General features: G+C 47.2%; 3 protein-coding genes across 4 annotated transcripts; all 3 read right to left on the reverse strand.

Annotated features, from left to right (window-relative positions):
• Positions 1 to 193: 193 nt before the first annotated feature.
• On the reverse strand, positions 194 to 1584 carry LOC6498518 (SPRY domain-containing SOCS box protein 3). Its single transcript, XM_001962948.4, has 3 exons — positions 785 to 1584; positions 502 to 720; positions 194 to 378 (listed from the first exon to the last, which is right to left on the reverse strand). The coding sequence occupies exons 1-3, from the start codon at positions 1436 to 1438 to the stop codon at positions 337 to 339; spliced, it is 915 nt and encodes a 304-aa protein (XP_001962984.3). The 5' UTR covers positions 1439 to 1584; the 3' UTR covers positions 194 to 336.
• A 33-nt stretch (positions 1585 to 1617) lies between these two features.
• On the reverse strand, positions 1618 to 2770 carry LOC6498517. Its single transcript, XM_001962947.4, has one exon. The coding sequence runs from the start codon at positions 2290 to 2292 to the stop codon at positions 1642 to 1644; it is 651 nt and encodes a 216-aa protein (XP_001962983.1). The 5' UTR covers positions 2293 to 2770; the 3' UTR covers positions 1618 to 1641.
• Positions 2771 to 4058: 1288 nt separating this feature from the next.
• On the reverse strand, positions 4059 to 11613 carry LOC6498516 (collagen alpha-1(IV) chain). 2 transcript variants are annotated; one of them, XM_032455041.2, is made up of 9 exons: positions 11529 to 11613; positions 10824 to 10925; positions 10358 to 10406; positions 9333 to 10277; positions 8741 to 9237; positions 7229 to 8679; positions 6192 to 7166; positions 4983 to 6127; positions 4059 to 4922 (listed from the first exon to the last, which is right to left on the reverse strand). In XM_032455041.2, the coding sequence occupies exons 2-9, from the start codon at positions 10841 to 10843 to the stop codon at positions 4662 to 4664; spliced, it is 5343 nt and encodes a 1780-aa protein (XP_032310932.1). In that variant the 5' UTR covers positions 10844 to 10925; positions 11529 to 11613; the 3' UTR covers positions 4059 to 4661. The 2 variants fall into 2 exon arrangements, with proteins under 2 accessions (XP_032310932.1, XP_001962982.1); XM_001962946.4 differs by having other exon boundaries at positions 11421 to 11531.
• Positions 11614 to 14330: the final 2717 nt, after the last annotated feature.

Below are 14330 nucleotides of genomic sequence, written 5' to 3' on the forward strand. Positions count from 1 at the left end.
CTTCAAGCCCCGAAATACGAACTTCGTGTTATTTTTAATCATTGTTCTTATATCACAAATATTGCACCGAATTGGCCTATTTCCCCACATTTTTGCTAGAAATTTTAACAGAAAAAAATAGAAATAAAAGGATAAATCCTAGAAAACAACTATTATCTGAACCGATTATCTAAACCCCTATTGATAATGCCAGTTGCTTAACAATACATATAGTTCACAAAGCACTTTTTTACAAATACGTTGAGAAAAATTTACACATTCCAGAGGCATCGCATCGTATCCGATTGCATCTGCGCTCTGTGCTTGATGGCACAACGATATTGATTCACGGGCCGCTTATAAATCATAATTTAGTATGCACATCTCCAGTTGGTTCACCTGGGGGACAGGACATACTCTATATAGACTTAAGATTAACCTAGAAGGACAGCATCCCTAACGCGGATACGCTTGTGGATGCTCCGAGCTCTAAAGATCACACAATATATCGTAGTTGTCTACCTGACGAAGCGGCTCCATCTCGTCGATGACCTCGCTGAGATAGTCACTGATTGGCAGCGGTAGCTTCAGCTTTTCCAGCCGCGACGCACTTCGGACACGACGCATAATCACTGCTCGACATCGATCCTGGAGGCTGACAAACTCGCGTCGGGTGCACTTCAAAGTCATCTCTGTTTTGGCTGCCGTGGAGCAGACAATGGGATACAGTGGCTCCTCAATCTGCACGAAAGAGAGTGTTGTTTCAGCATTGGACTCATTACTCAAGTAATCAGTGGTAACCTACCTGGTTCAATCCTCGGAAAGCTACACCCAGGCACTTGCCGTCCTTGTAGTAGGTAAGAGTGCCCTCGATCCCGTCAAAGAGCACTCCAATTTGGGTGGGATGGTTCTCGCGGAAGCGTTTCGTATAGAGCAGGGCCACACCCTTGTGCCAGAGGACTCCCTTATGGGAGAGCCCCCACCCGTGCTCGTTCTCCCCGAGCATGTTGCGAAAGGCGTTGGCATGAAGGCGAGCTGACTTGGTCCCGATCCCAAACATAATGGACGTCCCGAAAACACGTTGGGAGACATGAAGCTCCCAATAGTGGCGGCCATTGTTCAGCGGTCGCTTGCCCTGTACACCGGCAGTGCCCTTGCTCCAGTTGGGGTGGAAGTGAACGGTACGAGAGTTGGGGCCACTGAGTACCACCTCTTTGGAACGGTGACGCTTACTCCACGTCCAGTTGTCCTCGACGCCCTCGATAAGCGGACAGACCCGTGCCGTTGTAGACGATGATGGCGACGAGGGCGACGCTGCCTGAGGTACGGCCTCCTGGGCGGAGGGATGCGCCGCTAGACAGCCCCCCCCTCGTCGCCCGCTGTGGCGTCCCCTTCTCGGGGTCATCGCCAACTGCTGCTGCTGCTGCTGATGCGGGGGATCCACTTCTAAATCGGACATTGTTGGGTAACTAGGAAATTTTGCTACTCAATTTCAATTAACGAAGGCAAAGCCAATGTTAGCACTGGAAATCGGTCAGGTGGAGCTTGGCTTGCTTGGGTGGGACAGATGCCTCCTGATCCGTCAAATACTTTAAAGGAATCAAGTGGATGTTACCAGTCCTTTTGTGGTCCTCATCGAACGGCGATGGCTGGAAACAAAGCCTACAAGTGAGTGGTTAGAAGTGGTCGATTATCCTCTTCCGTTTGTTCTTCCAAGACTCCTGATTGCTCCTCTGCTTCCTCTTGTGGCAATGGAGTCTCCTCCTCAAACACCTCGCTATCCTCTAGCACTTCCACCTGTTCCTGACTGCCGAAACTGGCCAGAGAACCGTAGCCACTGCTCAGTGAGTTGCTACTCCAACTGGCGCTTAATCTCAGGGGACGATAGCTTCTAACCTGGTGCTGTTGTTGCTGCTGCCCGATGCTTCTCTTCAGCTCCCGCTTAATCCGCCGTACCTGTCGGAAGTCCTGGTCACCGCGAGTGCCACGCTGCTTGTGCAACTGCAGCTCCTGCAGATGAAAGTGATGGCGACAGTAGCCCTGGGGACTGTGGGCACAGAACCGGCAGGCCTCCGAGTTGAGGCCGCCGACGAGGGGCAGGACTGGCTCGAGGATGCGCCGCTTCTGGCTACGCTTTAGCTGCTCCAGCTGCTGCTCGGCCAGGCGTTGGGGCGCCTTACGATCGCCCACCGTCTCGGCCACCTCCTGGAGCAGGCGGACGTTTTTCGGGAAGCATCGGTCGTGGACGTAGAGCACCAGACGTTGGCAGTAGAGGCACAGCGATTGGAACAGCAGCAGCAGAACGATAATCATAAATAGGGGTTGTGAGGTGTTGGAGGACAAAAAGTGGATTTTATCTGGATCTGGGGTTGGCAGCTATCTGATTCAGATCGTCCTTTTTTCCAGCACTTCCGGTTTCAGCAGGTTTTGTGGTTTTTTTGTGAGATATATTTTGGAAAGTTTTTGTATAATATTTCCTTTAAATGGACACTATTTTTTCACAGTTCCCATTGGGGTACACACATTTTTTTCATTTTTTTTTCAGGCACCTCCACCTCCTGAGCTCCCAAAAAGCTGCTCCGCTTATCTGCCAGAAGTTGTAACTCCCACCGACGACTCCGCTTCCGTCCAAGTCTCGATGGCTTCTGGCCACTTCCTGGCCTCTTTGTGCGTTGGCTCACTTTTCCAAGTTGAAGCCACAAAAGCCTACCCTTATTTTTCCTCAGCTGGAATCGCAGCGGGCCGCTTCCAACCACCAACTGGACTATGTGTATGTGTGTCTGCATGTCATTATCATATGTTATAAGTACGCCAACCCCTCGGCAGCTCTCCAACTCACGTCTCGACCCCAAAAATTGTGCCTACCACCCCCACATACTGCCCAAAAAACCCAACCCAACCCCCATTTCGCACGAAGAGCGTGTCATGCGCACAAGTGCACGTGGTGAGTTGGCTCTCATCCTCGCCGTGGCATCGCTTCTTTTTAAGGGCTCTCCTCCGGGGTTTTCCACCACAAAAGCTAGACTGGCTGAACCCTTGTTTTTTGGTTCTTTTTTTACTCTAGCAGCCGATCTAACCACCTTTTGTTAAAGGTATCTTATGACTTTGATTTTAAACAATATCCATACTCCATCCATGCTCTTCAATGGTAAAGAAAATTAAATATTTGCGAAGGGTTAGCCAACAGGAATATTTAAAAAATATATACATGTCATGAGATTCTTGTATTAAAGTTGAATTTTTTACTAGAAATTGAAACCAAGCCTTTAAAAATCATTCTTTTTACTCAATAAACGTTCTTTAAAAAGTTTTAATAAAGAAATTTTAAGCTTTCGTTATCTTTTGGATTTTTCTCTATTTCATTAATAAACAAATAATAAATATTTACAACAATTTAAACATTCTTAAACTGAATTCAATATTTATTGATTTATATTTTCAATTAAAGAACGAAGAATCATTTGATTATAGTTATTTGATATATAAAGAAACCCACTTTCGAAGGGTTAGCCAACAGGAATATTTAGAAAAATATATATATTATGAGAATTTTGTATTAAAGTTGAATATTTTAGTAAAAATTTAAACCTTTCCATTCAAAAACAGTCTTTTTAACTCAAAGAACGTCCTTTTCAACGTTTCAACAAAGAAATTTCAAGCTTTCATTATGTTTTAGATTTTTTTGTATTTTATAAATTAAAAAATTATATATATTATATATGTCAAGAAAATACCTATGTATCTTGAGTATCTTGTCTTCAAGTTGATTTTTTTAGTAGAAACTTAAAACTGTCTTTTAAAAAACAGTATTTTTAACTCAAAAACTTTATTTTTTCTAAGTTTTAATAATGACTCTTACCTTTCAGATGGTATTTTAAGCTTTTGTTATGTTTTGTATTTTTCTGTGTTTTAAAAATAAATAAATATTTTAAGCAATTTAAATATTTTTAAACTGAATTCAATATTCATTGATTTATATTTTCAATTAGAGTATTATTTGCTTCCTGCTATTTGGAAACCTGCTTTATAAAAAAGATTTTCAACTCTCTCCTACCATCCTTAAAATTGAAAGATTATAATTTTTGTTTTTAAAATTTTCTTTATTTTACCATTTTTAGTTTATTTCATAAACGTAAACAATAAGCGACAAAGTTGTGTATAGCAGTTGAGGAAGACGGTCTATATGTCAGTGGATAAGTTGATATTTTCATATACATAGATATGTGATAATGCATTTCATTCGCATTTAATCGGTTGCTAAAAAATGGAACGTGCCTTCATAGAACATAGATGGTGTTTATATTTATTATTGTTTTTATTTTTTGTGGACATACGACCGTGGCTAGTTTATTTGTTTCATTTACTTAACTTACGTAACGTAACTTAGAAGCAGTTTACATTTGTTTAGAACATTAATTGGCAGATACAAAAATGGCATTTAGGTCCCCAGGGTCAGTATAGCACTTTGACTTTTGGGCCCAATTTTTTCTTTGTTTTTTTTTTTGGTTAGTTTAAGGAATTTGTAGCAGTGTTGTTGGTTCGTCTGTGTGTGTTTGTTTGTTTGTTTTGTTTGTTGTTTTGTGTGTTGTGTGTTCGTTGGTATATTTAGGGCTTTACATTTAGATTAAACTTATGCTGTGCTGGGGGTGTCTGTGTGAGGTGCCTGCGGATCCGATCCGATCCTACGACGAGTTCTTCATGCAGACTTGACACCTGGAGACGCGGGTCAGCAGGTTGCCGGCCTTGATCGTCTGCTGTTCGGGCTTCTGGAACTGATCACCGTTCTCCTGGGTGACCATCCAGAAGCTGGTCATCGTTTCGAAGAAGTGGCACGTACCCTTGGCGCCGTTGCACTCGATGAACGGAGTGGCACGGAAGTCCTCCAGACAGGAGCCAGGCGATTGCAGCGCCTGACCACCACCACCATTGCCCACGGCAGTGTGCTAAGGATGAAATGGATACACATTATTTTCTTTTCAAAGAGATTAGATAGTAATCCTTACCATAAGGAAACTGTAGCCGATCCAGAGACCCTCCCAGCCGTTGGGGCAGTTGGGAATCTCCAGGGACTGACTGTGCACGGCGATTACATTGGCGGGCGCCTCGCAAACGACGCAACGGGAGATATACTTGTTGATCTCGTAATTCTCCACGGGCATCATCGGGAGAGGGGCGGAGGTGGACAGCCAGAAGGTCTTGTCGTTACGCGACGCGTAGTTGCAGATGTTGTTCTGGCCACAGGACAGCATGGGCAGTGTTGAGAATCTGGGCACACAGGATCCGGGCGAGCCAAGGTCCTGGTTGTGGCCAAAGTCGTTGCCGTCGATATACAGCAAAGAGTAGCCGGTCCAGAGTGGAGTGTGTCCCGGGGAGCAGGTGGGTATCTGTTCGCTCTGGCTGTGACGGGTCACCAGAATGCCGGTGAGGTAGTCCAGGGCGGCGGTGCATGGAGCACCCGGCTCTCCCTTCAGACCCTGCAGACCGACGGCGCCTTCCAGACCAACCAGACCCTGCTCTCCGCGATCTCCCTTGGGTCCAGGACGTCCGACCAGACCGCTCTGACCGATCAGACCACGTTCTCCCTTCTCGCCACGCTCGCCCTGGATTCCGATCAATCCCCTTTGACCCTCTAGTCCGGGCTCACCCTTTTGTCCGTCACGGCCTGGCTGACCAGGCTCTCCCTTTGCTCCAGGTGGTGGTCGCACACCGGGCTCACCCTTCTGGCCAGGCTGGCCAGGCAAGCCATCTCGTCCATTGAGGCCCTTAGGTCCGGGGAAGCCACGCTCGCCGGCGGGACCCGGTGGTCCATCGGATCCGTCCAAGCCGGGATAGCCAGTATCACCCTTGGGTCCGGTAGCTCCGGCGAGACCAGGAGCTCCTGGGTGTCCCTGGTCGCCCTTAGCGCCCTTCTGTCCAATGGGTCCAGGCTCACCACGGTCACCCTTGATGCCCTGGTATCCGATCTCACCCTTCAGTCCAGCAGCGCCATTGAAGCCATCCCGTCCAGGCTGGCCGGGACTACCTGTAATACCGCGCTCACCCTTGGCACCAGCGGGGCCGACACGTCCGGGCAGACCAACCAAACCAGGCTCTCCTGGCAGGCCAGGAAGACCGGTATCACCCTTGATGCCAGGAGGTCCAGTAAGTCCTGGTTAAAGGATAAAAGATAAAGGATTAAATGGTCCCAACGTTGATGTCTTTTGTGTACATACCTTCACGTCCGTGCTTGCCCGAACGGCCGGGCAGACCCTTCTCACCCTTGATGGTCTGGCCAGGATAACCCTGCTCGCCTTGAGGTCCGATGTCACCCTTTAGACCAGGGGCTCCATTCAATCCGTTGAGGCCACGAGGTCCCTGTAGGCCCTGATCTCCCTTCGCTCCAGTGTAGCCGATCGCGCCCTGAGCTCCTTGCTCGCCGCGCTCTCCCTTTTGTCCAGTTAGACCGCGCTCTCCTTGATCTCCCTTATCGCCTCGCAGTTTCGGAATATCAATAATGGCCGGAAGACCGGGCTGACCACGCGGTCCACGCTCGCCCTTAATGCCAATAGCTCCGGGGTATCCCTGAGGTCCGACCGGACCGGTTTCGCCCTTGACTCCATTCAGACCGGCAAGTCCAGCATCACCCTTATATCCTTGGGCTCCAGGGTAACCGGGAGCTCCAGGAGCACCCTGTACGCCAGGTTGACCATCTATTCCGGGTGCTCCGGGGTTACCGGGTAGGCCAACGGATCCCTTATCGCCCTTCTCACCCCAGGCTCCGGGGCTACCTTGGTCACCCTTCTCTCCATTAGCGCCATCCACTCCATCAAAGCCACTGCGTCCGGTGTCACCCTTTTCGCCTTGGGGTCCAGGACGGCCGTGCACCGGCACGCCGGGCAGACCCTTCTCTCCGGGCAAGCCTGGCTCGCCGGTAAGTCCCTGAATTCCTCGCAGGCCAGAGATACCTGGCTCTCCCTTTTGTCCCTTTTCGGAGGCATCACCGGGCAGGCCAGGTGCTCCATCCATACCAGGAAGACCCTGGTTGCCCTTCTCGCCGTTCAAACCATCCAATCCAGGCTCTCCAGGGGCACCGATCGGTCCCTGGTCACCCTTAACGCCCATAAGTCCCGGGGGACCGGGAGCACCACGACCACCGACGGCTCCAGAGATACCAGTTAGGCCAGGAGTTCCCTTCTCACCCTTGGCACCTGAAAATATGAAATTTTCGTCGTGTTTGGAAATGGGGTTTTAAAGAGGCCATTGTACTTACCAGGAACACCGGGAATACCGGGCGATCCACGTTTACCAGGCATTCCAGCGATGCCGTTGAAACCCTTGGGTCCATCATTACCAGGTGCACCGCGTTCTCCCTTGTTTCCGGGCATACCGACCAGTCCAGGATTGCCGGGCTCTCCCTTTGCGCCGTCACGTCCACGTACGCCATCGATACCGGGCACACCAGGTGGTCCAGGAACACCGGGGGGACCAAGTGGGCCCACGTCTCCCTTTTCACCGAGAGCTCCAGGACGACCGGCCGCTCCGGGGGCACCAGCATCACCCTTATCTCCGGGATATCCAATACTGCCTTCAATGCCTGGCAAGCCCTGAGGTCCGGGCTGGCCGCGATCACCCTTTTCACCCTGCAGACCGTCGAGACCCTGACGACCAGGTGGACCAGCTACTGTGATACCCTGCTCTCCCTTCTGACCACGTGCTCCATCGCGACCGGGAAGGCCACGGAGTCCGTTCTTTCCGGCATTACCAGGGGCACCGATGGGTCCACTGTGTCCTTTTTCGCCTCGCGGTCCAGTCAAGCCACGTGGTCCGACAGGACCTACTGGGCCCTGAGGACCGGTGGCACCCTTCTCGCCTCGTAGTCCGAAATTACCCTTCTCGCCCTTCGGTCCTTCAGGTCCTGGCATTCCAGTCTCGCCGCGCTCTCCTTTGCTGCCCTTGGCGGGCATCCTAAGATCGTCTATCTCACACGTTCCGGGCTCACCCTTCTGGCCGACATAGCCAGAGGTACCTTTGTCTCCCTTCAGACCATCGTAACCTGGGGTGCCGGGCTCTCCCTTGATGGTGAGGCCAGGAGCTCCGTTGTAGCCATCACGTCCAGGGGCTCCAGGAGCTCCATCAGCGCCGGGGAATCCGGTAAGACCCTTATCGCCCTTGATACCAAATTCTCCCTTAATGCCAGGCTGGCCGGGTATTCCGTCGCGTCCGCGCTCTCCTTTCACGCCAGCAGCGCCGGGATAACCGGGATTACCCTTTTCGCCCTTGTGTGGTATCACCAGACTCAGATTCTGAATAGCATTCTGACCCGCTTCTCCAACAGGTCCGGGAACGCCGGGTACACCGTCCTCTCCGCGTAGACCAGGAGGACCCGTTTGACCGTTGATGCCGTCGGATCCACGTTCGCCAGGGTATCCGCGTTCGCCAGGTGGTCCACGTGCTCCAACGTTTCCGGGAATGCCGTCCAATCCGCGAGTTCCTTTGTCTCCCTTTTGACCCTGAGGACACAACGAGCACTTGCCGCCAACATCACCCTTAATACCCATTTCTCCCTTTTGGCCGGGAGTGCCGGGACGACCGGCATCACCCTTCTGACCAGGTGCTCCAGCAATACCAGTCTCTCCGGGGCGACCCAGTTTCGAATCTCCGGGAACACCAGCAACACCCTTGAATCCGCGCTCACCCTTGGCACCCGGAAGTCCTGGGCGTCTGGAATGGATAGATGGATTGGATTAAAATATATCCCATACCCTGGAAAACAGAATCTTACCCAGGATATCCATCGTTTCCTTTTGGTCCTTGAGTACCATAGCCGGGCTGGCCAGAGTCACCCTTCTGTCCCTCGGGTCCCGGGGGTCCTGGGTGTCCAACAGGTCCAACCGGGCCCTGGGGTCCATCACGTCCACCGATACCTTTCTCGCCTTTCTGTCCGGGTAAGCCCTCGCCACCGGGACGACCGGGCATTCCAGTGCCTCCCTTTTGTCCGGGATAGCCCTGAAGACCGGGCTGACCGTCGGCTCCGTTCAATCCTTGTGGTCCGGGCGGGCCGGCATAACCACGAGGTCCTTTGGGTCCAGAGGGTCCGGGGGTTCCACGACCACCACCTGGAGGTCCTGGGGGACCGACCAGACCTTGCTGACCAGTCGAGCCAGGTCGACCGGGCTCACCCTTCTGTCCAGGGTTACCGGGCAGACCATTCAGACCAGTTTCTCCGCGATCTCCCTTTTGGCCAGAAGGTCCTGGCTGTCCAAAGTTTCCTTGGCGACCCTGGAAACCGAATTGTAATTTTTTTTTTAATTTAAAGTTAAAGTTTCAGAAATATTTAAAGTTTTATGAGGAAAATAAAATAGAATATTACTTACACGATCACCTGGGCCGCCGGGCAGACCTTTCTCTCCCTTTTGTCCATCCAGTCCAGTGTCGCCGACCTGTCCGGCCTCACCCTTGCGTCCCGGCAGACCAGGCTCTCCCTTCTGTCCTTCCTCACCGCGCGGTCCGAGTTCGATGGAGACTCCGGTTGAGGGCAGCTTCACTGCCGGCTCACCCTTTTCGCCCTTGTCTCCTTTATCGCCGGGCTTCAGGGGCCCGAAGCAGGAGTCACCCTTCTCTCCCTTCAGTCCATAGTCACCACGAGGTCCCTTCGCTCCGTACGGTCCAGTTTCACCACGCTGACCCTTCTCGCCGGGAGCACCCTGGGGTCCGGCATATCCAGATCGACCGCTGAAGCCGGGCTCACCCTTCTCTCCCTTGGCGTAGTTACCGTTCTCCTTGGCCGGCTCACCCTTCTCTCCCTTGGCACCGGCTATACCGGGGTAACCGCGGGGTCCCTGCATTCCGGACAGACCCTGAAGACCGGGGAGTCCGGGACTGCCATCGCATCCGTCTTTGCCGTTGAGACCGGGGGCACCAGGATTACCGGCAGAACCGGGAATTCCAGCAATGCCGGGTAGACCGTGCATACCCTGTAGTCCGCGTTCTCCCTTAGCACCACGTTGTCCGTATGGGCCAGGGTCACCCTTCTGGCCCTTGTCGCCAGCTGGACCCTCGCTGCCGGGGAATCCTTGCGCACCCTTTGGTCCTGAGGGGCCCGAGGGTCCTGGCAGACCCCGGTTGCCCTTCTCCGCTATGCACTTGGGCACACAGCCCGCGTATCCGGCCGTACAGTTCTTCGGAAGTGGATCTCCGCGCTGAACTCCAGCGGAGTCCACAATGTCGTAACTTTCGTCGATGGGGAAACGTTGATCATCTTGATTCCTGGGCTGGTATGGCGGTTGAATGCCTCCGCTGCCAGATTGCCTCCAAAATTGCTAAAAAAAAAAAAAAGGTTAAGAGGGTAGATGGTTGGAGATTAACCCCCGGGAATAATCAGGTGGTTGAGTTATCTTACAGCGTCGGCACCGACTAACGCTCCAGCGATGACGGCGGCGTACAGCAGCCTGAGAGGAAGAGAACAAGATAAGAGGGTAAGTAAAGCCTTATCAGTTCATTTGGTTGAAGCTCATTGTTCTCTTTGAGCACGGAGCCCCACTCTCTTTGCGGCGATCAATTAAACAAATTCTTTGCATGTGTGGGACTTAAGAGAGCAATAAGGCTAAGAGAGCGATCAGTTTCAAAGAGTGTCAAGTGGCAAGATATTAGAAAAAATGGAAATAACGGTATAAAGTGAGATTAATCTAAAAATTATAAATATTTGATAAATAACTAGTAAATTTGTTGCATATTAAAATTCTTTCCAAAATTTGTCTAAAATTGACTTCAAATTTAACCTTTTCATATTAAATTATTTTTTTGATAAATTTTCCTGTTCCTATTTAAAAGTAAAAATAATACGCTAAAAATTGGTTAAAACTTACCGCTTCCAGAAGGGCAACATGATGCCCTATTCACTTAAGCCTGCACAATAATTTCACAGTCCTCGTCGAGTTTTATTTTGTTATATGTTGCCGTCGTTGGGCCTGGAAAGATGAGCCAGAAAATTGGGCACTTTAATTTCGCAAAAGTTGCAAAAAAAATGTAGAATTTCAGAATGTGTTCAATATGGGCTTATGGGAAATTCTGCGACAAGCGAAATAATTTAATTTATATTGTGGGAAAAACAAGTCCACAACTTGCATCCAATTTCATAAAAATATATTTCTTTTTTTTTTTTTATAAATTTTAATTGATAAAATTATTATTTTTTATTTGGGATAGCATTTCATTGCGATTCATCGAATTTCAAGAGTTGTGTGACTTTTCAATTTTTTTCGTCTGCCCTTAGCTGACAGTTTGAGAAGCACTGGAACAGACACCAAGATTGCACGAAGATTTGAAAACGACTTTAAATACGAATAAACCAAAGCAGTCCATCAATGTTTTAGCTTTAGTTTTTATTTTAAAACTTGTTCCTCCAGTGATGTTTTTTTTTTCTAATTTTTAATATATTTTTTTTGTAACCTATAGCTCCTTACAGAAACCGATCCAGCTGGATGGATCGACGGGAGCGTACTGAAATCGCACAACCACAACCGAGAGCCGATCCGAACACACTATATTGAAAGGCAACTGGTACTACTTACTCGGGGAGACGGAACACGACTAATTATAGTATAAGTTTTAGCGATCCAAAAGCCCATCGCCGATGCCCCGAATGGCTCGTATCATTTCGGTTCTATTCGGGTTCTTACGAACGTTCTTCGGCCGATCGCCTCATGTACACTATCCGTGTGTCCGTGTGATCTGAATAATGGTTTTGTATTTGTAAATGGAAGAAGGGGCATTGGGTGGGACTTTGGGGGCAGGACAGGGAGTGGGGCATATGAAACGGATAGGCGGATGGGCGAATGGGCGGATGGGCGGATGGGCGGATGGAGGCGATGAGCACTATGTGAGGCAACACTAATCCGAGCAGCTAACATAGTCGGCTGGGGAATGAATGAAAAACTTGGCGATAACTGCGAGTATGAAACTAAGTCGTTCCATCCCACTCCACTCCACTCCACTCCACTCCGGTTGTTGTGGTTGATATGTGTGCGACATGCGCCTTAAGTTGCTCAATAAAGCAATCCCAGTCACACACCCCGGTGCTGCCCCCGGAGCACCTTCCCCAAGCTCTCCATCTTTCATCTTTCAAGCATACCAGTTTCCACATCCAAGATCCCAGCTCCGTCGTCTTATTAGCTGATAGCCCTCGCCCTGTGATCGGGCACATGGTTTCCGTTTGCTGCCCGCCCACCCCTGCGGTTCCAGCTCAAGGGACCCAAGAAGGCGAATGCTAATGCTTATTTTTGGCACAAAGTTAGGAATTCCAAGGTTTTTATTTTAAAAGGTTTTAGAACTCGCCTTTAATCTATTCCCCGAGACATCTTTATATTTTGATAGTTCTTTTTTTTAATATTTTTTATTTATATATCAGACTGTGTGTTAAATAGTCATAAGAGTTCAAAAACCATGGGTCAAAACTTGTTAATTTTTGGGGAATTCCAAAATTGTTATCAAATATTTACTATCAAATCCGTTTTAAGAGTTCATGATCCTAGGATTAAAATTAGACACTAAAGTTATTTTTTCTTTATAATATTAGTTTAAAAGTATTTCCAAAAGAATGATTTTCAAAAATTTTAATTCAAAAGAAATGTAACAATCAGGTTCGATTAGAATTGATGTCTAAAATATAGTTATTCTAAGAGTTGTAGGTATTAAAATGTTATATTTTATAACCATAATAATGTTAGCTTGTGAGATTTTTAAAATATTCCTAATTTCAGGTTGAGTTCTCCTGTGTAGAGCACATCCGATGATTGCTAAAGCCCACCAAGGCTGAACCCACTTACTACTTCCTAATCTAAGCAACTTCCTCAAAACTATCTAACTGGGCCACTAGGTCATATCCGACTTTCCCATACCCTACTCTTTCCCAACTGGGCCAAGCCTTGTCGCCCAGTTCTAGTCCTATCAAAACAGACACATTTCAAAATACGACCGACCTCAAAACCCAAAAAAAAACCCAAAGCTTCAATTTCGAAAGATTCTATTTTTGTAAATCTGCGTAGAATTTTATTGAAGCTCGGCAAGACAGGCTCAGTTGGAACGACTTGGAGATTTTTCTAACAGGAAATACGCAGTCGTATTATCCGTCTTATCAGCTCCACATATGGTATATACTAAATGAAAAAGCCTTAACCTAATCACGAGAGTCGGGACAAACAAATAATCATAATTAAATTGGAACTACTACAGATTTTATTGTTTGGTATTTCGACTTGAAAATACCCGTTTTTTAAGTAAAACTTAGATTTTTATAAATTTATAATAAAATTTGAGTATAGTAACTATTACAATAAATTGTATACATAGTAACTACTTTAATAACTACTACTTTAATATAAGTATTAATATAAATACCTTCTTAAATCATATATGGTTAAAAGGAGAAAGATATTACTTGACTTGAAGGTAGATGGCAAGAAAGAAAGTTTCCATAACTTTGACTTGGAAATATTGGAATTATTTAGTTAGAATATTTAATTTGGTTCAAGTTAGACCACTAGAAATAAATATTTTATAGTCTTAGTTTCCGTATTCTTCGGTTTATTCTGTTTTATCCTTAGACAGTTAAAAATTATAGGATTAAAGTTAGTCTACAAAGAAAAGAATAGTATATTTTTGAATTTTATGTATTTCAAAACTTATTTGTTGTTAAAATTATAGATTTTATTAAATTTTTACAGGATTTTTTACAGAACAATAGCTATAAGTTATAAATGTGAAAATAATGTTAGAAATGAAAAATGATTCATGTAAATTTTGATTTAATTCGTTATTATAAGAAAAATACCTGATTAAATGTTAGTTATTTATTTTTTTATATTTTGTAACTAGCAAATAGATAATATGTTTTAATATTTTTAAGATAAATATGTTAGGAGTATATTCTTTAATATTTTTTCAAATTCTAGTCAAGGATTCTAGTTAAGAAATCCGAGTTATGATATTTGTATTCGAAGTTCTAATATCTGTGATGTTTTTAAAACTTTGTCATTCGATGAAATTTCCATCATGAAAGTCCTTGTAAAATTGAGTGGAATGCAAAATCTTAAAAATGGGAATTCTATTTAAATGAAAATTAAAAAAAAAATATGTTAACAGAACATAATACCCATATTCGTAGTGGGTATTTGGTCCCAAATGGGGAAATAGATTTCGATGACTCGCAGAACAAGTGGCTCGAACCGGGCAGCTATGATTTGGTTAGCTGGCTCCGTGCTCCGAGCTCCGAGCTCCGTGCTCCGTTCCCCATTTCCTCGTTTCAAGGCGGCAAAGTGCTAAATTCATAGTGTCCCCACCTCCTTCCCCAACCATATTTCCATCCGGGCCCATCT

This window comes from Drosophila ananassae, chromosome 3R, assembly GCF_017639315.1.
Source record: "Drosophila ananassae strain 14024-0371.13 chromosome 3R, ASM1763931v2, whole genome shotgun sequence".
In the NCBI taxonomy this organism is placed as follows: domain Eukaryota; kingdom Metazoa; phylum Arthropoda; class Insecta; order Diptera; family Drosophilidae; genus Drosophila; species Drosophila ananassae.